We start from the raw sequence: 26,944 nt of genomic DNA, 5'->3' as shown, positions 1-26,944 counted from the left end.
TTAATTGATATATGTTTTGTAAATGGGTTATTTTGAGCAATTTTAATTTTTCTTTAAATATTAAATAAATATTATTCGATAAAATTACAAAAAAAAAAAAAAAAAGGCAAAAGGAGTTGACCACTAAATCAGATATTAAAAATGTTTCTAATAAAAGATAAAAACTGTAAAATAAACATAATTTCTACTACTAAATTCACATAGTATGCAATAATATAATAAGAAAATACTTTTCAATACAAATAAAATACTCTATTCATTAAAAAAAAAAAATAAAAAAAAAATAATTTAAAACAATAATATAGAGATTAACAATTTTTTTTTTTTAACAAAATTAAAATACAATATAATTATAAATATTGCACCATTTAGTTTACAGTACAAACGGGGGAAATAAAGGTTTTCCCAATAATAATAAAAAAACAGAGGTTCAATTTAATACAGATTAATTAATAATTTATTAAAAATATATCATTTATCTTTGTTTGCAGTCTGCTAAAATAATTTATTTAAATATTTTATATATTACATACTAACGTTTTATTAAATAAATCTCATAATTTCAATTAAAATATCATTAAAAATAATTTTACATGGGTCACCAGATTTTTTTTTATAAAAAAAAAAATCTATTGTATACTATATCTAAATAGGTTCTTTCATTGGGGGTTTCTTTGGAGGAGGTGTTGGTGGTCTGATGTCTTCTTGAGAATTAAACAATGGTAATGACTAAACATGCAAAGAAAAAAAAATTGAATTATTCATATTTCTTATGCATCAAATGTATAATAAAATAAGACTACGAACTGCAACGCTGTTAACAATAACAGGACTAGAATAATCTGGAAGGCCTATACTGTCTTTATCTGAGAGATTTGAATAATCGGATTCCCTGGTTTTTGCAGGTAGAGGTGGAGGAGTGTCATCATCACTTGCTGTTGAATCTGTTGCGACTATAATGATAAAAAGATATAATATAGAGAATTAAATAATAAAATCCTCAAGTAGATATTAAAATAAAACTGAATCTACTCACCCAAAGAATCTCTATTAAGACTATTCATAGATGGTAACTTTGAAAACTGATATTGACCACTATTTGGTCGACTTAACCGTCTCTCTTTTTCCACTTCTGAACGTAGTGGTCTTTTGGGTGTCAACTATATTTTTATAGAAAAAAGTTGTTTATTTATTTTTACAATAGAATATTTTTATTCAATTACAATCATACCTCTTGCCGTAATTCAATAACGGGTGTTTGAGAAGAAAACACACTTAGATTATTGTTCATAGAATTTAAGGAAATGGTATCTGCATCAGACATAGTGTACCATTGGCTATTGCTAGAATTGTTAGAAATACTTGAATCCCTGTCATTTGTTGTTGATTGGATTTTCGATACAGTTCTATTACGTCTTTTTTTTTCTTTTTTGTCTTTCCTAGTAAGTGCTCCAATAGTACCAAATTTATTTGATCCTGATACTAGTACAGGCCCAGTGAAAATGGCTAGACTAGAAGACAAAGAAGTCGTAGCCATGAGAGTTGACTTAGTTATACCATTTTGTCCTCTAAAAATTAAACTGACAATTATTAATGGATTTCATTCTAAACTGATATAAATTACTTACTCAGAGGACCCAATACTTGAACCTGAATATCTTTTTTCATTAAAACGACTTCCTACAGTTGTATGTCTTCTCATTTTTATTATATCAAATTTAATATCACACGTCTAAAATGTATAATAAACATAAACTCAATGTCATATACTTATTATGTTTTATATTTTTAATTACCTTTTTGCCATAATTTTCTTCAATGTGAAGTTTCATTTTTTCAAAACAGTCTTCAAATCTTAATTGTAAAGGAGTTAAGGAAGGTGGAGCTCGTGCACTGTGTACTTTCACACCAATATCCAATAATGGTATTTGAGAAGCCACTAAATCTTTAAGTATCTCAATAAGTTGTTCATCTTCTTGGTGGTTCACTGAATACTCAGAAGTGAAAAATGCTTTTTCATATTTGGTCACTCCACCCATCACAGCCGCATCTAATATGCCATTTAATTTCATAGTCAAAGGATTCAGTGGCAGTGTAGAATCATTTTGATGGGCTATTATCAATTCTCTAAGATACCTTTAATAAAATATAATTAGTGATATACTAGACTCAGCAATACTTTAGTATAAATTACTTATTTGTTTCTTCCATAGTCTCAATAGCATTTTTAAGAGGACTTATTTCATATGTATCAGAATGCTTAACTGGAAACCATCGTAAGATACCTGGTAAAGAATATGTTGTATCCAATACTGTACGTTCAATCCATAAGTTAGCAAATTCATTATCATCATTTGAATTTACTTTTGGATCCGTCCGATAAAATGGTCTTGAAAACTTAAATCTCTTTACATCATTTACTCTAAAAGTAATACAAAATATTAATTTTTAAATAATTCATATTTATGAAATATTAATATATATTTATATACATATTTAATTATTAAAATTAATTAAGATTTATTTATTCATTCATGTATTATTTCTACAGTTTACCTATAATGTCTAAGTATTTGTTTGCTAATAGGTTTTCTTAATAAATGTTCTTTGCGATCATCCATTACTGGTTCTACATTATTAATTTGGATAACTGCATTATAATAAATAAGTTAAGGGAATTTACAGAAGTATATAAATACAAATGTTCAATTTTAATAATATATATTATTCTTTTTCATTTTTCAAACCTATTATTTATATATAATATCATGTAATAAATAATTTTAAACATAATAATCAGGGCTCATAACTTATAGCAATTTTTTTAGAGGTTTTAGAAATATCTATGTGAGCTATACATTTGTTTTAGATAACTAAGTTAAATATAAAATTTTATGTTGCATATTTTTGCATATTTCAAAGTATAAGTGCTATTTTGCTTTTTTTCTATTTTCCTTTTTAAGTCTTTTTCAGTTCAGTAGCGTTTAAAACATTTTTTCTTAATAATAACAAGTAACTGTAAAATTATTAATTTTTATATTTGTAATTAATTCATGTTAACTAATTAATTCTTCTTCTTTTGGTTTAAATTGTATATTTATTTATATCATATAGAGACGTGATCAGAATTTTAATAATAAAAGTTTAAAATTTTTTTTTTATACATGATACATTTTTTTTTTTTTTAATAATAAGTGAAAATATTTTTTTTTAATAATAAATGAAAATTGTTTATTTTTCATGTTATATTTATTTTTGCATATTTTTGTATTTTTAGTGCATATTTAAGCACTTATATAAATATTTTTAAGACCATATTATAGAGCTTATAACTACTTTTTTTAAAGCTTTAAATTATGAGCCCTAATAATAATATTAATATAAGCAGTCATCACAAAATGTTCATTTTTTAAAAGGATACATTGATTAGAAGATTCAGTAATTTCTGTCCCAGGTTTTGATAATTTTTGCATTAAAGTTGCGTTTGGAAATTGATTTAGAGTTCGGTTTGAGAAATCACTTAAGCGCTCATATTCTTTGCCTCTATATATAAAGACTTTGTTTTGTAAAAATGATGGAAACCCCTTGCCATAATATGCAACCCTGAAATACTCAGGTTCAGGTCTGAGCTGTTTTATTATATTATCATAAAAGTTTGACATCCGTTGTAGTAATGAACTAAGTTGGATGTAATCATAAGTCTCACTTTCACATTGTCTCACAAGCTCTTTGCACATGCTTACAGCACATTCCCACATCTGAAAATTTTAAATACATTTAAGTTTCTTAAAAATTATTAAAAATGTACACTTTCATACTTTTCCTTTATCAAAATAATCGATAATGTCGTGGTATAAAGCCTCTTTTAATTGTCTATGAGTATCACATATAGGATACCTCAATGGAGAGCGTAATAATGGTGGTAATGGATCATTTGACCATGAAAGTAATTCACTATGTAATCTAAGAGTGTATGCAGCTTCAGCGAAATCATCACATTCTAAATGCAGGGAACAAAGTTTATTTACATATCTGATGTACATTTCTTGTCGCTTAATGTCCATATAAAAATTCTATATGAAACAAAATATGTTAATTAGCATTCTATAAACATTAATCAAATTTATAAGTATCTTACCAATAAGTTTACAGTACAGTTCATCCTATTTTCTTTGTTTTCATCATTTATAACTGTCCGGTATTCAAGTAAACGCTCCAGAAGACCAGAGACTATTTTAACAAAACGAATACCCTAAAATGCAATCAAATTTTTACTTTAGAACTTAGAATTTACTAATTATATTGTAAACTATAAAATTTATTCTAAAAAAATTAAACAATAATTTTTAAAACTTACATAAAATTGAAAATCTATTAAGCATTTTAGGGAAATAGCTATAACATGATATTTGAACTATTTTTAATAGTATTATAAGCTTATATTGTGAATATAATTATCAATTTAGAACTGATTATTTATCATTATTGTTACTAAATGAAAAATAATTTTAAATTTTAATGGTATACTTCAAAAATAAATATTACTTGTTCTCTCATTGTAGAATGATTTTCACATTGCATTAACATAATAGATTTGAAAAGTTCTTTGAACTGTTCGTCTCCTTTACCACCTTCCACTAAATGATCAAGCTTAGCAATCATTTCATTTTCAAACTGTTGAATATCATATAAATTTATTAATTCATTTAGAATTTTTTATTTATAAGTATCTTAACTAAGGGTGAACCTTAAATTGTATACAACAGACTTACATCACTGAATTTGGCTTTAATGTTACTAGAATCTCGTTTATTTGAGTGACCATCAGAACATGAATAAAACTCGCATTGCATCATATCAAAAAATATGGGTATAGTGGCTTTACGTAATTCAATTTCTGGTGTTAAAGTCATTTCTAGAAAAGATCCCACCAGACTAGGTACGAAATGTACTTTGTATTGTCCTAAAAAATAATGTAAATTCAATTAAAAATTTTAATTTAGAATTATATTTGTTATTACATAATTTTAATTTATAAACAACACTTACCTAAATTAAACCACATGCTACGAATCTCAAATCCAGTTTCCCTACGCATATCTTTATACCGACTGATGATCCGCCAACGTTTATTGGATGAAAATTGTTCTAGCTGAAGTGATGGTTGAGTCAAGAAAGTGACGGCACAATGGAAGAAATTGTTCCATGCTTGTTGTTCAAAATCAATGAAAAAGTAGTCACGAATAGTGTGGGAAAAATACCTCAATGACTTAAGTATCACACTTTAAACAATAATAAATATACAGTTTAGATACATGTAGGAAAAAACAGTGGGTTATTTGATAATATGATGATGATTTCATACCTGTTTTGAAGCATAATCATCTCACACCAGTCTCTAGGAAATACTGGACGAGATATGAGATCCTTGAAAACTAGTAGAATTTCCATAAGGAAATCTAATAAATCAATTTTGGTCGGAAAGTGTTTGATATAAATGTCAAAGTGTTCGGCGGTCATTTGACGTAACATTGATATCATAATGGATACAAGATAGCCCTTTAGAGTAACACAAAATAATTTTAATACTAATATTAAAAATTATATTATATTATACTGAGTATAACTGAAATTATGATCTTTTACCAAAAGATGTCCTTCTCGGTCCATAGCTATAGTAGTTTGAATCACTGTACGCATGATAGTAAGCATAATTTCAGTTATATCACGGAATGTTGATCCTGAGTCAGCTACATATAACAGATCCATAATATCGCCTAACAATTTTACACACATTTCAACCTAAAATGGATAGTTTCAAAAATTTAAAAATTATAAATTAATGATTTCAAAAAAATAGAAAGCAGCTTATAACAAACAAAATGTTTAGTCCATAATAACTGAATAAAAAAACACAAAATTAAAAAAATGCAAATAACTATTTGATTTGTTAAAAATAAAAATATGATAAAGCATCTCTTCAAAGAAAAGAGGCAAGAATTTTGTCGATTTGTTGATATTTTTTAATTGATACCTATTGTTTTATTGTAGTACAAATTCTATTAAAATATTTAAACATACTTATGAATTTATTATCAATTGTATTCTATATTTTTTTATGAATTCTTAAATGTTTATGCATAATTTGTTAAAATTTCATCTCGTTTGAGAAATATTATTTACTGCTTAAGTTAAACTAAGTAATTATGTGAATAAAACTATCATTATTTTAGAAGTAGATTTTATTAATTTTAATTTTTAGTTGAATTTTATTAATTTTATCATATTTACGAATTAAAACTGTAAATTAAAAAATTAAAATAATTTTTTTTAACAAATCAGAAATGTATAGTAATACCAAAACTATAACATCAGTAAACATCATACATCATGATATCTCACCTTGTATCTTTTTTGTAACTACACCCATTAACACAGAAAACAAATAAGGGCTAAAGCCCCTGATGCACACCAACTCCTACGTTAAAATCTTCGGTGCTAATTCGATATGTACTCTACAATTTACATATATCGTTTTGGCTGAGTTTTATTTTATACTTTTTTATATTATTTTATTGATGATTCTTTACAGACAATTGTTTGAGTCAGTTATTTTATATTTTATATTGTTATTTAATGATTCGGTTTGCACTTTACCGAAATGTGTTTGAGGCGGTATATGTGATTTTGACTGAGTTATATCAAAAACGATCTCTATTCACGACCTGAATGTATTCTAATATTGCGAGAAAAAGATTCGGACTGCCTTGACGGTAAAGTTGCCAGCAATAGTGATCAAGATGAAAATGCAAATGATTAAGAGGAACACCCCTTATTTTCTTCAATAATTTAATTTTCGCGTCCAACCATGATCTATCAATGTTTTGAGTTTGAGCTTTTGTATTTGCAGATAATTAGAGATTATCAACACCATTAACAGTTGAATGAAATACCCAACGTATTATATAAAACCGAGGCAGATAATTGCAGTCCAATATCCGCGCGCGTACCGAATGTAGACCAAGTGTAGAACGCCAAAACCGGTAGAGCGCATACCAAATTGGCACCAAATCTTCTGCTACTCCACACAAACTCTTGACACTAGCCCTCGAGACTTCATACATATCCTAAATCAAATTTATAAATATTTTTAAGACCTCTTTTCTCATTAATGCCCATTTAAAATGTCTCTTGGCACTTTATCAAACACATTTTCTAAATCTATAAATACCATGCATAATTATTTCTTCTTTTTCTAAATTCATTATTAGTTGTCAAACATAAAATAATGGATCCGTTTTTGATTTTCCTGACATAAAACCAAACTGATTTTCTAATATTGGTAACTCACTTTTTATTCTCTTTTCTGTAAGGTTTTCCCAAATCTTCATACTATTACTCATCAGCTTTATTTCTTTAAAGTTCCTATATTCCTGTATGTCTCCTTTGCCTTTAAACATTGGTATAATAAAACTTTCTCCTATCTTCTGGCATTTTTCCCTCCATTAATACCTTATTAAAAAGATCTTTCAACCATCCAATGCTTACATCCCCTAAAATTCTCCACACTTCTACAGGCACTTCATCTAGTCTTACCGTTTTTTTATTTTTCATCGCCTTCACCCCAACCTTTACTTCCCATCACTAACTAAATCAATTAATTCTCAATTCCATGAAATACCCTCTAAAGCTTCTTTTAGATACTCTTCATTCATGAATTTCTCAAAATATTCTTCTCATTTATTTTTCACATCTTCATAATTTGTTAACACCTTCTTATATCCTCATTTTTTATACACCAAACATTTTTTAAGTCCCTAAATTACTTTTCTCTAACCTTAGATAGTATAATTTCATTATTTCATTCCCATATTTCTAGTCTTTCATAAAACTCATCATATCTATTAAATTCCATTTTGCTTACCAAACTTTTCACCATTTTACATACATTTTATACTATATCCAATCTTTTCTCTTCCTGCTTTTCTGCCATAACTTAAATTACTTTTTCTTACTTACTTCTACTCTCTAAATCTCCTCATTCCACCATCACATTTCCTTGTTTACAGGTGTACTATTCTTGGTTTCACTAACAACCTCTTTTGCTATATATCTAATACACAATGAAAGTATTAAAATAAATTATTTTATAAGTGTTGTTAAAATACAATTTTAACTTAATTTTCTAATAAATATATTAACATATTGTAGCCTAATAATCTTAATATAATTAGATTAATTTTGTAATTTAAAAATATTCTTTTATTTCTTTATCTAAAAATAAATTTTATTCTACGTCTATACTTTATGATAGTTTACTATTATTAAATTTCAAAGTAAACAATCATTTGTTGAAAATAAAAATATATAATTAAAATTATTAATTAACATACTTGATCACTCATGTCAGGAGAGTCGAGTAACTTGCGGCCATTTTCTCCCAGCACTTTAGCAATTTTTGCAACCGATTTTGTTTTGTTTCGAAACTCGATGCTAGTTTTTGCCTGGATAAACACCACTAAACATCACCTAACGAAGATTTTTTTCTTTTTTTTTTTTTATACTTCATATAGGTAAAGACTTAAAATATTAAACTATTTGTTCTACAAATAGATGAAAATAAATTCATGTTTTAGTAATGATGAATATTGTTATTAAAAATGACATAAATAATAATGTTGAATTCAAATTAAAAATGATTTATGGATAGGATTTTAATTAAAAGTTGTTTATCTCAAAGAATATAATCACTAAAAATATTTATGTTATTACAATTAATTACAATTTATTAAAAACTAAATTTAAAAACTGAATATTTATGAAAAAAAATATATATATATATATATATTATACATATTAAACTGAATCCTGTTAACATATTTTTTAGTATTTAATTTATTTTAATATACTTTATTATATTAATCAATATCTTATTTTTATATAAAAAATAAGAATATCTATTAACATTTAAATAATTGAAAATAATTTATAATAATTTTAACTGAAATTAAGCTTAGATATTAATGAGTACCCTTAAGATTAAGTCCAAATAATTAATAATTTATAATTAATAATTAATAAAACTAATTTATAAAAAAATTTTTATAAAAGATGACAAATTACTCTATTTACTCTAATAAACTATTGTATTATTTATTGATACTTTTATTTTGAAAATATAATGCAAAAACAAGCTTGGGAAATATGACTAAAAATACTATACTATTATACATAGAACACTATAGAAACTGTCAATTACAAATTTGCTGTAGTCAATGGACAAATTTAAAATGGTACATATATTATAGTATGGGATTAATATAAAATGATATAAAATACTGCACAATTATTATAAATATGAACCGTCATTATATTATTCAATACAAATTTAATTAATTGTACTTTTAAAATTAAATTAAATAAGATAGATATTTTTTATTATAAATACACGATTAGGTAGATAGAGATCTATAATAAATAAATTTTGAATAAGATAAAAAGTAGCAATATTAATAGCAAACAGAAAAAGTATAAAAATAATATGTAAATAAATTAAAGAAAACCTTATTTCTAAGATATATAATATATATCTTAAATATAATATAATATAATATATATTATGTATTATATAATATGAAAATGTTCAAATTATTTTATGAGTAATTTTTTATTACATTAATATTTTTATGTCAAACTGTGTAAAATGAAAAAATTATAAAAAGAACAAATTTCTAAGCAATACTTTTTTAAATAATTATTCTTTAACAAAATATTTTAAATTAACAATTTAAATGAAATTAATTTTATTAAGTATAATCTATAAAGGGGATGCATGTTTTTAATTATTTTTAAATAAAATAAACAATTAATACCAAAATTACCTATACAAATAAATAGTAAAAAAAAAATCGTTCAGTTAATTAGTTTGTTAATGAAAACCAATCCAAAGTTATTACTCTTGTAGCAATGTTAGTATAAATCAATATTCATTTTTTTTTTTTTTAATCCCATATTTAACATGCATTATACTTTTAAAATTTCTTTGTTTCTTAAAAAAAAAAAATGTTAAAAACTGGCATTCAGATATTTATTAATATAAATAATAAATTAATGTCATTCAAAATCTGAGATTTTATACTTTTTATAAAGCAATACCTTTTATAAAATGTAAATACTTAAAAAAAAAAATACCACTTAAATTTTAAATGTTTAAAATCAAAATATAAAAGTAAGTAAATGCTTTAATATGTATGTACAAGTATAACTCAATTAATTATATAAATCATATTTCAAAATACATGATTTAATATAAATAATAATATAATGACATATTGCACAAGATAAAATAATTAAAAATTGGTTTTTCGATAATATATATATTTGTACATTGTATAAGAGTTATATTCCAGCAACAAATTACATTACCTAATTAATTATAAATTTAAGAAGAATGAAACATATTTAAAGAGTACAAAAAAATTATTTATAGATGATAATACCCATTTATCCATAATATTAAAATAAATAATGGCTCAAAATATGAATTAAGTTAAAAACTATATAATTTTAAATTCAATCAGTCATTTTAATTAATATTTTAATATTTAAAAACATGAATTATATTCCAATAAAGCACACAAAACAAATAAAATTGCCAATGTGCTGTGAGTGGTAGGCCAACAAGTAACCACAAGGTAAACTCTCATAACACTGAAAATATGTTAAAATATTTATACAATTATATTAGGTTAATACACATGTTTAGTTGCGCACAATTCATTCCATTTTAAATCCATAAACATAAAACAATTGATTTTTGTTAGAATAAAAATATTTATAAAAATGTAGTATCTAGAAAATTTATAAAATTGTATACTTTTTGTGTATAATAAAATAACTAAAAAACTGTCTAGACACTATAATAATAAAAATGTATTGTAGGTTAAAATTTTCTGTGCCATATATTTTATTCAAAACACAAGCATGCAAGTTGCATTAAACAAGATGCAACAAAATATAAGCAAATATTTTCAAATAACTAAGTATATATGAAAAAATAAGTCAAAAAAAAAAAAATTAATTTTTTGTAAAATACTTGCATATATTTTTAAATATAAAATACAATAAATATTTTTATATAAAACACATACCTCTTCAGAAGATGCTAGAAGTTCTTTAATTCTAGCAAGTATTGATGGAAGTAATATAGACCGACAATCAGCACTTAAAAAAAGTTGACTATGAACTATATCACTCATGGTAACCAATTTTTGTTTCACCAGTCTTGATGGAGGCAAATTACCTATAAGTTCCACTAGTAACAAACTTAAACAAAGAAATATTTATAAAATACAAAACATTTCATAAATACAACTAGGACTTAATGAACTTATATACTTATAATTACACGTTTAAATGTTAGAATACATACAATTTTTTATTTTTAAGTTAAAAAAACAAAATTAAAATTATTTAAAATTATTTTTATTTCAGCATCTAAAAAGTTAGTAATTTTGGATTAGTACTAACTAAACTAAAAAGAAATTAATCCAACATGAATCACAAATCTCCACATCACTTTAATATACATAAGGTAGAATGGCCCCTCATCTCAATCGCTTCACAACATATTTATTTTTCTCCCTTCCCAACTGATAATTATTTTTCATTGATTTCTACCATTTTCAAAAATGCACTGTCATATCTATGAAAAACTACTCCAAAATTGTCCTTCTCCTGTGTAACAAAATCCTTCATGCACGGCAGCTTCAGTTACTCACTCATCAGCCTTCAGAAAATTCAAATCTTTCAAATCAATAATTGACTTCTTTTCTTATTAAAAAACATGCGCCTCAACTCAATGTATATTCAAAAATACCAAACCATTCTTGGCAATCTTTCTGTTTCACACTCAATGCCTCTTACCACCTAAAATATCTTTAGACTGCTGCTAAAAGTTCAAAAGATAGGTTTCACCCATTTCCTCCCTAAAAACTAAAAATCTAATTTTTCTCCAGTAAAAAGTTTGCACCTCCTTATAATCCCTACAAGATATCAATCCTCCTATTTCTCCTATTCAACCTCATATTAACCCTAGATATCATCTCCTTATTTCCCCCTTCATCAAAATAATAGAGTTAATAATGGCTTTATCTTCTAACTCTTCTTCATTTACATGTTTAGATCAGATTTTGATCAACATGCTTATGAGAAAAGGGCCTTAATACCCTACTGATAATTCTCAACTCCTTATGGATTAGTGCAGTGGTAGCCAAACTTTTTTTTACCTCGGATCATAAAAAAACAATTTTTTTTACCGCGGGTCATAAAAATGTATTTTTTAATTTTACAATTTTTTTTTTTTTTACGTAAATGTAAAATATTATAATTACACAAATAAGTGTTGTAATATAGAATATTTTCACGGACCAGATATTAAATGATGGTGGGCCGAAAGTAGCCCGTGGACCATAGTTTGGTCACCACTGACTTAGTGACATAGTCCTCAAAACCTGGCTCCACTATCACATCATTTCTATTCCAAAAGCCAACACCATTCCTACTGTATATCATTCTATAACCCTACCATCCACCTTATGTAGAGTATATTTCAAAAAATCACATCGATTAATACCTTGAAAAGAACAATTTCATAACAGACTATCATTTTGAATTTAGCAGAAATCTCAGCACCATGAATTGCCTTTCTTCACTGTAAGAAAAGTATAACAATCATTTTTCGACAAAACAATCCCTGCTTCCATTTTCATTGACATCAAAGAAGCATTGGATTTAGTTCATAGATCAACTCTTATTTCTCTTTATAAGTTTATTCATTGCGCATTTGTTCTGCAACTTTATCACATCTCTCTTTTCTCACCATTTCTTAACCTCCCCTTTCCCTCTGGCACAGCAGTATGCACAAAATCTTTCTGAAACTTCCTTAAGGTAGCTGCCTTCACCCCATATTATTTAATGTATATATCAGGGGTAGCAAATTACTTTAATGCTATATGATAAAAATTACCTTTTTTTTCCTTCGAGAATGCAAGTAAATATTATAAATAAATATATTATATATAATATGAAAATATTTATTATTAAAGTATTAATATAAAAATGTAATATTTAAATAAATATAAAATCATTATATATTATACAAATAATATTTTATATTCTCCTATTGTCTCGCAAATAAATTTATCCTCAAACAATTATGTTCCCAATTCACTCTTCAACGATTTTTTTCAAGAATCAAAAATTCCTGAAAATGTGTCTCTACATTTCTCACCGATTTAGCCTCAATCACTTCATCACTTTCTATCTTTCTAACTTTAGCTCACTAATCTAACCTTCGCTCTCAAATAAATGGTACACCCTTCCCTGCTCTAATTTCCAAATATTGTACCTAACTAAATATTGTAACTCCCAATTTCCTTGGTCATTCCGCCAAAACCTTAGTTTTGATCCCCAATATTCTAGTTAAATCTCTCTTTTTAGATTTAACTACCTCTAATTTCCCAAAATTTCTCCTTGTCTTCACGGATAGATAAGCCTCTCCATGTCTTTGGGTTTTTCATCCCTACTATCAATATATCCTTTTCTCCCAATCTTTACTCTTCAGCATTTTATTACAATTTTCATATTATAATATCTCTGATAGTAAAAGCAATAAAAAATTAATTGAAAATATAAAGATCATGACAAGAAAATCTTAAATCAGCTTTAAATATTTTATATAAATAAATATGTAGATACATTGAGTCCTAGAAAATTTATATTAATATGAAAAAATTATACCTTAATTGTGTATTACTAAATACAGTCATTATATCAGGAATAGAATGTGGTAAATATTTAAGGCATGCTCCTTGTAAAAATAATGTTGCATCAGAATTACTACACATTAAATTTGATACTAATTTCAACATTTCATACATTGATATTTCAAAAGTTTGTTGTCCTTTACCTTCATACAGTCTATAAACAAATATTAGACATTAAAAATCTTATCAACTAATTTTCATATATTGGTTAAACCTAAAAAATACTTACTGAGAAAATAGAAATCGAGATCTGGCAATAAATTTCATGATATACTTGAATGATTTCATTATATTTAAAAGAAGATCTTTGTTAGTATGGTCTAAATTGCTCAAATAGCACTTTAAAACTACTATTAATTTACTAAAACATAAGATATAATACATTAAATAATAAATACAATATATATTTTTTCAAATATATTTTAACTCACTTATAGGCAAGTGTAGCGGAAAAACTTTCTTTGATATATAAATCTAGAACTGGTTGGAAGTGCTGATATTTTCTATCAGAAACTAACCCAATAATATACAACTAAACCAATTCACATTCATTTTTATTATTATAAATAAAAAAAATGGTACTTAAAAATATGTACTAACCAAACATTCAAACACCATATTATCAAAGAGATCCGAATCTGAATTATGCATGAGAATGTTGAATAATGCATCTAAAACATCTTGTAAAAACTTAACAACTTCTTCACCATCAACTTTCATCAAAGCAGATAAACTTTCATGTAGCTTATCAGGATGACTTGTCCAATTTAACAAACCCAAGAGATCAACTGAAAATGTTAAAATAAAAGTATCCAATAAAAAACTTGATTTCAATTAAATTGAATCTTTATATTTTTTATTTAAATTTACAACAAAAATATTTTTTAATAATTAATAAATAGTATTAAAAAAAAAAAAAATCAAAGCAGATCTTAGTGTAATATAATAACAGATGCTAGAACATTTTAAAGTAAAATAACAATATTTTTTAACTATTGTTTTGAAAACCAGATAATTGGAAAATAACAATTTTTATAATAACCTCAAATAACAACTCTTTAGGTATTTTTCTTTTTTCTTTTTTTTTTTTTATTTAATTCCCACTTTAACCAAAAACTATTTTTCTCTGATCGGACATCAAAATCTCAAAACTACAATAAGAAATATTTCTAACTTTTAATTTATTTAACATACCATTTTGGGTTAATTTTGTTGAACATATATTTGATTGTATTATAAACACATCTTTATTAGCTAAAGATAGACCTGGTACTGATATACGATTGTTGATTTCAGTTAGCTCACTTTTTCTAGAAGCAAGACCTAAATAAGCTATGTCCATGGAATCAAATTTTTTATGATCAATCTATAATAAAACAAATTTTATTTTAAATATTTAATCTATGAAAAACAAAGATTACACTAAATAATTTACTTTATAAACTAAGAGTTCATGTAATGTGTCTCTCAAAGTAGTACCATTATCTTGCATTAATTTAACAAATGATAATGCAAATGGCTTTTCGTTTTTATCTTTGGTTTCATTGGATGATCTATGTTTGAATAAGAACTTTAAGTGACTACCTTTAAAGTCCTCTATAGGTATAGCTAATTTTACAACTTCATACCACCGAGGTTTATCTTCATGATAATATACAACAGAATTAAATTCAGAAAGAGGTTCTGAATTGCCACCCAGCATAATTACACCCTAAAATTTGTATAAAATACTAATTAATTAATTATTTATAAAATATACAACAAAAACTAAAACTTACTTGTAATTTAACCCCTTTTTCATTACATGCTGTAACTGTAACTTGAATATTTTTATCCGATGACATACTTCCTTTAGAAAATTCACCATTTACCAATGTTAAGTATAAATTATTTCTTACATCACCTGGTAATATTACTTCTGGAAATCCCATTTTTCTTACTAGAGCAACATTACATAGAACTAAATGAGGGTATTCCTCGCGGACCTATCAAATATAAATACATACATAGATTAGATAATTTTACAGAATATTTCATAGTTGTGAATGAAAAGTTTAATTTTAGGAAAAATGTAGTATATATTTTCAAAAGACCAAAACAAACTTTGGATAAAAATAATTATTTTCAAATTAAAATTTAGATAACTAATAGTTTTAAAACCAAGAAGGGTCATAATAAAATATATTACATATCAAATAAATTTTAAAAATTAAACACATTTGTAATTTTTCTTGAAATGAAAATAATATTAATTGTATTTTATAAAACTTACAGGGAAGCTTATTACATTTTATTATTATACATGATGCAATTAAAAAAAAAAAAAATTGGTTGTGACATGATTGAAATATGAAACATTAATTAAATTATAATTTGTTAAAAATTGTACATTCAAATAATAAGTTTATTATATAAGTTTATAGAGTTTAACTACATCATATCGCACCCCTATAATACAAATGGTATAACTCAAGAAATGTCGATTTTAAGTTGGTACCACTGCTGAAATTGCAAGATAAATATCTATTATTTGCGCTCATCTCTATTTTCCTATCTTATTTCAGGATTAATTTAAAGTAGAATATGGTAAAAATATAAAATATATTTGTTTTTCTCTTTAAGATTGTTTATTATTAAAGTTGATTTATTTTATTTATTTTTTTTTTTTTTTTTTTTTGTGGTGTTGAATATAAGGGAATTGCTTAAACTCCTATGAAAATAGAAAACAAAGATTAATGATAACTGATTAAAAAGTCAAAATATCCAAAAAATGATATATTGTCAGACAGTTGGTGAAAATTCTTAAAATTTTTAATTGCATTTTCTCAGTAATTACTGTTTCTATTCTAGAGGTGTGATAAGATAAATGTAAAGACTTTTTTATGTATTTTTTTTATCCAAAAACTCATTATATAATTTGATAACTTAAATTCCTTTTTTTATGCATCTATAAATATATTAACCACAATAATAATTTATGAAAAATTAATAATGATTTGAATACTTGTTTAATATCTCCATGAAGTAATTTAAAACTTATGGATAGTCCTTGACCTTTGTGCTCTTTAGGAGAATAGTCTTTGAGATTCAAGTATCTTTTCAAGGTATTTTCTAGATTATCTTTTTCACATCTAAATAAAATAATAAAATAAAATAAATACAATTTACAATTTTACATAAAATAAAATAATATTTTTACGATAAAAATGGCATAAAATGATGTTTATCTTCATCGCTTTCCAATTTTTGAGTAAAATATAAAGTTAAATCCATAGCAGCAACACCCCATGGTCTGCGAATTTGAGTTGTTGCTACATTCTTCTTATTATTACTATCGCTATCCATACCACCGATTCTTATTATATAACATACTAAATATACTTTTTCCCGAGCTAAATCTCTAGTTCCTAAATCCTAAAAATAAGAAATAATGAATAACTTAATAAGATAATTTTATTAAAAATATTACTGTGAAAAGGGCTCTGAAATTATGAAAAATGTCAGTCTGAGACCATCCTTGGTCCATTTTACTAGTTGCCCATCGCACAACAAAATTTTCAGAAAATGATTTACCACTTTTTACATCATACAACGTAAATAGTAGTTCAGCATCATCCATTATTTTACAAATAAAATTGTGTACAGATAAATATACAGTATAGTTATACAAATAATTGATTTGTTTAGTTGCATTTTTATACATTCCAGCAGCCTAAAAATAAATATATATATATATCAATAATAAAAATAAATCACATAATTAATACAAATATTACATGAGAATTTTGAATGCGCTCAGTGGCAATTTCATGGTGTTTGTATAGCTGAATAGTAGGTGTATGTAATGGATTTAAAATATTACCCTGTTCATCCCTTACCACCATGTCCAGTAACAATAATCTAAATAAATATACAAACTATATGAGTAATAATTGTAATACTAATACTAATTTTAATTACTAATAACACAAAATAAATGTTATATTAAGTCATTGTAGCATAAATGACATCATAAGCGAGTCATTTATCTCATAAATATCATTATATAATTTTGCTTTAAAATAACTTTCAAAAACATATAACTAGGATTTTTTAATTTTAAACATACTTGTTTCCAACATCTATAGTAGATGTTGCCAGTCTTTGTATTTCTTTTAACTCATCTACCGGAAGTGTGCCAGATAAAATTTTGCTTCTAAAATTCATTAACTCATAAATTTTATTTTCTACATTTTTAAAATTTGAGTTGTGAGACTGAAAAAAAAATACATATAAATTACATTTGTTTGTATGTATATTATAAGCTATTACTATGTATAGTTGTTTCCATATGGCACCCCATTCTCTGATAACACTTGTTAGTTCATGCACAATCTGCGGTTGTTTTAATACTGTCAACTCGGCTGGTCTAAAAAAAAATAGTGATCAATTGGTTTCCATTTAAATATTAAAATTTCACCAACCCAAATTTTTCAATAACATTATCCATAATGTGTACAAATTTTTTTGGAAATATCCCGTGAGTTGATTTGTTTTTAAATGAAAATCCATAGTACCATTCAGCACATTCTTCAAGAACGTGTACACATTCACCGGCCAACAGCTTGATTCGATATGGTCCAATTTGTAGATAGTTATGAATGGCTGCAAACCAAAACAATAGTAACTCAATTCAGTTTATAATTTATTTAATTATATTAATAAACAAAATGGAACTTGCAACTAATATTGTATACTATATAATATATAAGAGTAAGCCTTGTTCCCCTTTTTACAGCCATGGTGTTGTTTTAGAACACTCAATTAGAACTACTAGATTTCATTGAAATTTACTAACAAGCTCATCCTGTACCTAGTAATGATGGGAGTAGTTGAATTTTTTTTTTTTTTGTTATTCAACACTCCAAACAAAATTAGATACAGTTTTATAAAAGAAAAGAACATAATTATCAATACATTTCATGAACGTTTATAATATTAACAAAATTATTTAACAATACTACTTACAAAAATCAATAATAAACACAATAGATAATTACCAAAAAAAAATTATGTTTAAATCTTAAAGAAACTTAAATTATATTTTATAAAATGTATTTAGATAATTTATATAGAATTAAAAGAGAAAAAAATATATTAACATTATAAATTCCTATAATGTTCAATGACTTCTTATAGATATGATATATGATTATTATAAAAACTATTTACTAAACAAATATTATAATTATTTTATTTGACATTGACAAATACAGTTTTGATTAACTAGTTTGTTTATTACCTACCTACAAATTAGAAATTAATATCTTAACATTACAACTCAATTTTTACTCATTATTTTTAATCTTTATATCATGACAATTTAAATAAAATAAATTAATTTTATGCCAAGTAAATAAAGTATATTAATTAAATATAAACTATAATTTTAAATATAGTTAAAAATATATAAAAATAAATATTCTAGATCTTCAATATTATAAACATTTATCCATTTAGTTGCAATAAATAATTAGATTACTACATAAAAATAAAATAATAAAAATGAACTAAGCCTTAATTTATATTAATAAAAGATAATTTAATCAATTAATACATTGAAGATTTATGATGAAAAATCAACTTAAGTTATAATACTATGACATGTATAACCACCATAAATTCTGCAGTATCTTGCATACAAATGAAAGATATAGTAGAGAAAATTATTCATAACTAGTTACTCATTTCGGAATAAAAATAATTTCAACATAGGTTTGAGTAAATTACAAATTAACAATAACAATCATTTCATAATTCAGCCAGGGGTGACAGGGATGTTCAGTAAAATGTAAGACTGAAAATAAAACAACTTACCGATTCCATATCTCTTTTTATCGCTAACATGAGTCCAATTATCGTTAGTCATGTCATTAAACTATCATTTGTTAAGGTATTTGGCTAGTAGAGTGTACGTTTGTGTACATATGAAAATAATTACAAGCTAACACTTAAAATTATATACGTGAAAAAAAAACGGGCAACAAAAGAACAGAAAAAAATCACAACTAAATCGGCATTACGAGGCCGACGAACGAAAATTTCTCCCGGCGACGACGCACATAAATAATTTGAAAAACTAATTCGAATCGAATAAAAAAATATTAATACTGAAAACGCCGCGTAAAATCCGACGGCGGAACCAAATATTATTTTCACTACTACCTATTAATTTATTATGCGCGTGAAATTGTTTACGTTATCAGCAGCATGACGACGACGCGACAACCACTCTCTAGGCTCATAAGTTACCAAAATGCACGGATATAACACGGATAAACGTGATAACAATAATAAAAGTGTAAAACTTCCACACCCAATCCCCACTCCAGTGGCACCGAACCTGTGCATTAACTAAAACGATTACCTCATGTTCACCAATATTATTACGTAAAAAATAATTATATATTATTTGGTTTATTTGTCCTTGTTGCAAGTAATTTTTAAACGAGGATAAAGGCGACAACTGTATAAAGGCACCGTAATTCCGAGGGCATATTTCAGGGGGAGCGAAGGGGCAATCTCTCCCCTGGATTTAACAAATTTGATTGGTGTGAAGTATTTCGAAAATTATTGGTATAGTAATAGTTATTGTGTTTTTCCTTATTTCCCCCCTCCTTACAGTCATTTAACCCTAGCAATTATTATTATTTTTCTAAAAAATATTGTATATTTTTCTAAAAAATATTGTATATTTTTCTAAAAAATATTGTATATTTTTCTAAAAAATATTGTTTAAATATAGACGATTTTCCTTTCGCCTCCCTCCCAAATAAGGTCCAGGAACGGCTCTGCCGTAATCTATATATATACAGCAAATACCACTCACTGATCATCGCTACATCCCAAAAACGAAACATCGTATGAACTTGAAGCTTGACATAGTGGTTCCATTTACACTTTAGATGTAGGTACAATAAGAAATTATTTTCCAAAATTCAGTCCTTAAGGAGATAATAAAAAATAGGTAAAAACAAAAGTAAGTAAATATGAATAAATCGCCTATCCAGAAACGCTAAAGCTATAAGTTAAATTTGGTGAGTTGTATTGTGATGTAGAGACCTCACTAAAAAGGATTTTTACGCTATATCTCAAAAATTACAAAATGTATGAACTTGATATTTGACATAATGATCTCTCCTATACTCTAGACGTGCAATAAGAAGGGATTTTAAGAAATATTAGCTCCGACAAGTATTATTCAATGATGCAACCAATGGTATTCAGCGTACAATTAAAAATAAGCGATTGAAATATCGAGTTTACTTTTTTATTATTGTACGTAATTTAACAGGTAAAACATTTATAAATTGTAATTACTTATAATTTTTTTGCTATTAAATTTAATTAAAAAAGGAAATACATAAATACATTTATCAATATACATATGTATTATTTTCTATTTTATTGCATATAAAAAAAATTTCTATTTTTGTTTGCTTAAATTTCTAACAATGCGTTTTAGCAAGAAATTGTTTGATTCTGTTGACAAAACCGAACATTTCTTCGGCATTTTTTACAGAGGATAATACTTTTCGAATTTCTGATAGGTGTTGCAAATAAGCAGTAATTATAAGAGCGATACTGAATTACCTGGATTTTCTTCTTGATCGTCTTAACCCTCGTAATACAATGAAATATATATATACTCGTTAAGATACTGTAGGTGGTACGATAAAATAAAATGATAAATACAATAAGTATACGTAAACAAGTAAAATTTCTATTTTTATTTTCACACAATTACTGCATTTTATCGTAATCTGCTGAACAAAAAAGCGTCTTATCCAACTAGAGAAAAATCGAGCGTCTCAATAGGTACTTTTTATAGCGTAAAAAGTGTCCTAGGTGTATCTTAGTCAGTGGCAATTTTACGGGGGGGGGGGGAGGTAATAGATAAATCGCCTCCCCCTCTTGAACCGTGTAAAAATTAAAAATATGAATGAACAAATCGTTTACTAAAAATCGTTTTGGCGATAATTTTATGTCAAAACTGTTTACTGTTTACAAAAATGTTTGAATATTTTTATGTTATGCCATTGTGGTATAAAGTTTATAGAAATTAAAATTACTTCCCATGTATCAAACAATAGGAAAAAATTAATGGGATATGTATGCAAATTGTAAGTATATGCATAATATTTTCGCCCTCCCCCTTGTGACTTCTCAAAAACCGCCACTGATCCTAGTATAAGAAATGTCTAGGGACCGACGGAAAACAGCCAGTGTCGGTCTGGTTCATGATTGAGCCTCCGGCAAAAAAATTTACAATGGACCAGGGACCAGAACCGTAACCGAAAAGAATCGGTACTGGAACCGGTTAACCTTTAAAATTAGGAACCGTAACTGAAACCGGCACCTTTATTTCCAAAAATGAAAAACCGTAACCGTAACCTTAATTATAAAAGGGTTAATTTAGGTCAGTTATTTAAATTAGTGGTTCTCGATCTTTTTTGTATGACGACATCCTAATTTAGATTTATAAAAATGGCGACACACTTGAAATAATTAATGAAATCTTATTTAAAAAATTAAAACTTAAAAAATAAAGTACTAATTTACTTAATTAAAATTTAAAAAGTTCAAAGAAAGTATTATGAAAAACAGTATTAGTTCATAAATATCCAGGCCTACAAAGGTCTTCGATTCATGGACAAATGGTTGACAAACTTTCGCGTAATTTACTCTTAATATCTTTTTGCTTTTTGTTATTTCCAATATCAAATATGCTAATTCAAACATGTATGATGTTGAAAATAAAACAAAATTATCAATTCTTATTATTCATGTATATTCGATTTGAAGTAAATCCGAAATTAATCATTTTGTGACATACAAAATTTAGATTTTAATGTTATATTTTTGATATTTTTAATAAATAAGAATTAATAAGAATATCATTATAATTTTTTTTTTATATGCGGCTTTTATCATTTCATCATAATTCTGTAATAATATACGTTCATACTTTGAAAGCTTATAGTTTTAATTAATAATATTTTGGTGACACACCATGGGTGTCCATTGGGGGGGGGGGGGGCAAGAGGGGGACATGTCCCCCCCTTGGCTTTTTGGTACTTTAAATATTAAGACCATGTAGTGGAAATGCTGTCTCCTAATTTTATATTTATACGTGTAAATTCAAGATATAAATTTAGTTGACAATGTTATTAATGAATTTTCCAAAAATAAACTCAATTTGGAATTATTGTTTTAGTTACTAAAATTAATTATTTCTAAATAATAAAGCACAATGTTTATATTACATTTTTAAAGTTGTATTAATTATCATTTTATATATTTTCATTTTTTATAAAATTTCATTTTATATATCTATTTTATGAATAATAATTTTATAGGTTTAACAACAATGCATGTACTTAATAAAATAATATTAATATATATAACTTTACCTATGACAATTTAATATAAAGGTAAATTTTATTATAAAACACTATGTCCTCCTTAGATTTCTGAAGATGGACGCCCTTGTGACACACTCCACAGTAATACATAACACACTAGTGTGTCGCAACACACTGGTTAAGAAACACGGATTTAGACTAGTAAAATTATGGTAATGACTATTTTGTTTGTCCATTTGTCGGTTCATAAAAATAAAAGTTAAATCTTTTTATGTTTATATTATTTTGTGTTGTAAACTATAATAGTGTAATGTATATAACAATTAAATTTATAATATTATTATTATTATTTTCGTTTGTTTATTAATATATTACAATTTACAATGAGTATATCATCTGTCTTGTCTATTAAGTATTAAATATAATTAATGTTTAATCACAATTTGTAGCTAGAACAGTAGCAAGTATTAACTTTGATTCCTAATTAAAATTAAATTTTAAATTAAAGATATTTATTTCATCAAATCATAATACCTATTTCTCAATGCCTATTACAAAATATTTTAAAAATTCCCACTATGAGTTGAAATAAAATAATCCAACTCAAAGAAATATAATAGACTGATATAATATATATATTTAATATAATTATAATTATTGATTTAACTATTCATAATACCTTCTATTTTCATGAAATGAAACAATTACAATTTAAACAAGAATAAATAAATAATTTCATATTATTTTTTAATAAATCTTTAATAATCAGAATTAACCGAAATTAAACGGTTCTAGAACCCTTAAAAAAATAGTTGAACAACCAAAACCGAAACCGGAACCGAAAAAACCTATAGGTTCCAGTCTTTACAATGGGCCCCTAAACAACATAATATTGGAGTGGAATTCAATAAATACCTACTAAAAATGTTTTTTCTCGCTAAACTTGAACTCTATTACAAATATTAATTTATTTTTGTTTTTATATTTTTAAAAAGCCAATATTATTGAATCATCATTGTGTTCGTGTATGTGACCGTTAACAACACTTATTTCAATTTTTCAAAGTACTTATATTTGTTCGATTTTTGAACAAGAGAACAAAAATGTATAAACTTTAGCGGTTATACCTAGAACTATTAAATCATATTAACAATATTTCTAGATTAAGATAAGAATAACATAATTTTAATTTGATTCAGGAAGATAAATACTATGATTTTTCATGTGAACGAGGTTACTTTGATCCTAGAGCGGATTAAAGAGAGGTTCAGGAGGTCAGTTGACCCATAATTAATATTTATTAACAAAATTGGCCTCTTGAAGACTTCTTATATTTTTTAAGCGTGACTATAAGTTAAAGTTAAAACTAACTAAAAAATTACCCAGTTTTCTCCCCCCTCCCCCAAATGACGACACTGGTTTAATTGTATAGTAATACAAACATTTCTATGCCAGACCCCATGTAAGATTTCATCAAATAAGATAAATGTTTACAATGATAATTATGAATAAACTTAAAAAACAAATATTATATGACAATTATGTTTTTTTGTTACTTATAAGGAATACATTTATAATCCATTTTCAGCTCTAATAAGTGGTCTCTTGAAATAGCCTGACCCACTCTCTAATTGTGAATCCACCCTTGGTTCTGTTAAAAAATAAATCTCAAGGCCCACGGCGATTTCCGGGTATCCGGGTAGGCCAGACCAACACTGAAAATCGAGTCTTATACAGGAAAGTGTCTAAAGCTAGTTTTACTGTATTTTTATCCAAGTATTCAGTAGGCTCTATGGGGGTGGTAGTGCGGTCGCACCGGGTTCCGCATACTATTGAAGTAACACGTTTGGGCTAATAATAAAACTGCAACCCGTTTAGACCACGATTTTATGGACCAGTTTAGAGTCTAAAATAATTAACTAAACTTTAGACCAATTTTATATTGATAAAAAATAAGGTAATTTATAGTATTTTTATACAGCGTAATGTAAAACATAGGTTAGTACTATATAAATAAATTATTTTGAGTAACACATAGCTATTATAATTTAGAACGGACTAGAAACCCACAATTATTCAATACAATATATACATACTATTCTATGATAATAGTCAATATATATAAAATAGATATATGTGTATCAAGTTGATGCAGTATAAAAACACGACAAACTTAAAAAAAAAGTGGATACAATACAAAATTGTGAAATATCTAAATTGACGTAAAAAAAAAAAGATAATTGGTAGATGCTATAAGCTGCAAGTAATTAATAACCATAAATAATATGAAAAAATTATGTTTGTAATCTTACAAATAATGAATACTAAAAAGACTTACATCAGTAGCTGTAGTCTAAACCAGCGGTTCCCAAACTTTTACGACCACCGAACCCTTAAGAAATATTTTTTGTTTCGTGGAACCCTAACGTCTCTAACTCCAACTTAACACCAATTCTGTAATTATTTGTATTTGCATTTATTTTTATTATTAAAAAACCAATAATCCAAAAAAATGTTTTAAAGGTGGTTCATGATTGTTGTTTACTAGAGTTACTATTCCCAATATTCAGGTACATCTCGCGGAACCCTTAAGATTGCCCCACGGAAACCTTAGGTTGTGTGGAACACACTTTGGGAATCACTGGTCTAAACTACCTTAGGACCAAATCATATTAATGAGTTTTTTAAGATATGATAGACCAAATAACATTTTGTTGGCAGCAAACTAATAATATTTCCAGAGACGGCTCGAGGGTGGGGGCAATAGGGGCAGTTGCTCAGGGCCCCGCGCCTTAAATTATATTATGGCCCCGTGGTTCTGAAATAGTTTAAGTTAACTATGCTCAGATTTAACTGAACTTAAAATATTTTATTCATAAAATTATACATAAGACTCAAAAATTAATTTTTCCCAAGGCCTCGCAAACTCTAGCACCGTCACTGAATATTGCCAACAAGTACCTATCTGTGTTTACTATTTAGAACACCTACTTAAGAAATTTCTTTGATATTATGCCGCCTAATGTTAATGAGTAACTATCAACTTGTTACTGGTTGTTGGAATACTTGTTAGCAACATGTTGGCAAAAAAATGTTGTTTGGTCTGTACGTATCTTTAAGTAAATTGATAAATATTATTTGACTGTCATGCGTATAAGTCACCATAAATCAGAGAATATTATATGTGCTTAATATACAGAAGTTCTATAGATATTAGATTTATACATATATTATTCATCACTCAATTTTTTATAGACAAAAATCAACCTATGTAATTCGTGTATAAAACTATAGAATGTAAGCATTTAGTCTTGCTAATAGCGTTGATTTAAATCTATAGTTATATTTAATTAAATTTTTTGTGACGTTTGTCTTGTTTTATTTCTAGATATCAAGGGCATAACGATTATTTATGGAGAGGGAATTTGGAATATTTATATATATTACCAATAAGTAATAATTATTTTTATTATTGCCTGTTTATCCACTAGCTGGGATTTTGACAATGGGAGGGGGATTGAACCCTAAAACCCTCCTTACCAACACCACATATATGTGTGCGTGCGTTTATATACTATTCCTACTTTTTTTTTAAATTAATAACAACCTTCATTTGTCAGCCTTCAAACGTGTTGGTTAATGAATGAATATATAAATAACTAATATTAATAAACGGCGCATTAAGATGTAATCAAGATACATCATACTAACATT

General features: G+C 25.9%; 1 protein-coding gene across 3 annotated transcripts; it reads right to left on the bottom strand.

Annotated features, from left to right (window-relative positions):
• Window positions 1-559: 559 nt before the first annotated feature.
• Window positions 560-20,121, bottom strand: LOC112679951 (dedicator of cytokinesis protein 1). 3 transcript variants are annotated; one of them, XM_025549902.1, is made up of 33 exons: window positions 19,683-20,121; window positions 18,290-18,470; window positions 18,138-18,234; window positions 17,935-18,080; window positions 17,603-17,726; window positions 17,296-17,538; window positions 17,026-17,240; window positions 16,831-16,957; window positions 15,605-15,811; window positions 15,262-15,537; window positions 15,021-15,192; window positions 14,427-14,614; window positions 14,258-14,358; window positions 14,056-14,187; window positions 13,801-13,980; window positions 11,151-11,325; window positions 8,394-8,504; window positions 5,647-5,802; window positions 5,366-5,559; window positions 5,050-5,282; window positions 4,773-4,963; window positions 4,546-4,674; window positions 4,139-4,252; window positions 3,819-4,073; window positions 3,422-3,758; window positions 2,557-2,650; window positions 2,195-2,422; window positions 1,797-2,136; window positions 1,629-1,732; window positions 1,232-1,580; window positions 1,037-1,160; window positions 808-953; window positions 560-729 (listed from the first exon to the last, which is right to left on the bottom strand). In XM_025549902.1, exons 1-33 carry the CDS (start codon window positions 19,732-19,734, stop codon window positions 646-648), a joined length of 5,805 nt encoding a protein of 1,934 aa, XP_025405687.1. In that variant the 5' UTR covers window positions 19,735-20,121; the 3' UTR covers window positions 560-645. The 3 variants fall into 3 exon arrangements, with proteins under 3 accessions (XP_025405687.1, XP_025405689.1, XP_025405688.1); XM_025549903.1 differs by having other exon boundaries at window positions 646-729; window positions 1,232-1,568; window positions 19,683-19,734; XM_025549904.1 differs by lacking the exon at window positions 8,394-8,504.
• Between the last annotated feature and the right edge of the window lie 6,823 nt (window positions 20,122-26,944).

This window comes from Sipha flava, unplaced genomic scaffold, assembly GCF_003268045.1.
Source record: "Sipha flava isolate LNK unplaced genomic scaffold, YSA_version1 171_pilon_pilon, whole genome shotgun sequence".
Lineage (NCBI taxonomy): Eukaryota > Metazoa > Arthropoda > Insecta > Hemiptera > Aphididae > Sipha > Sipha flava.
This window is presented reverse-complemented; position numbering and strand designations above follow the sequence as displayed.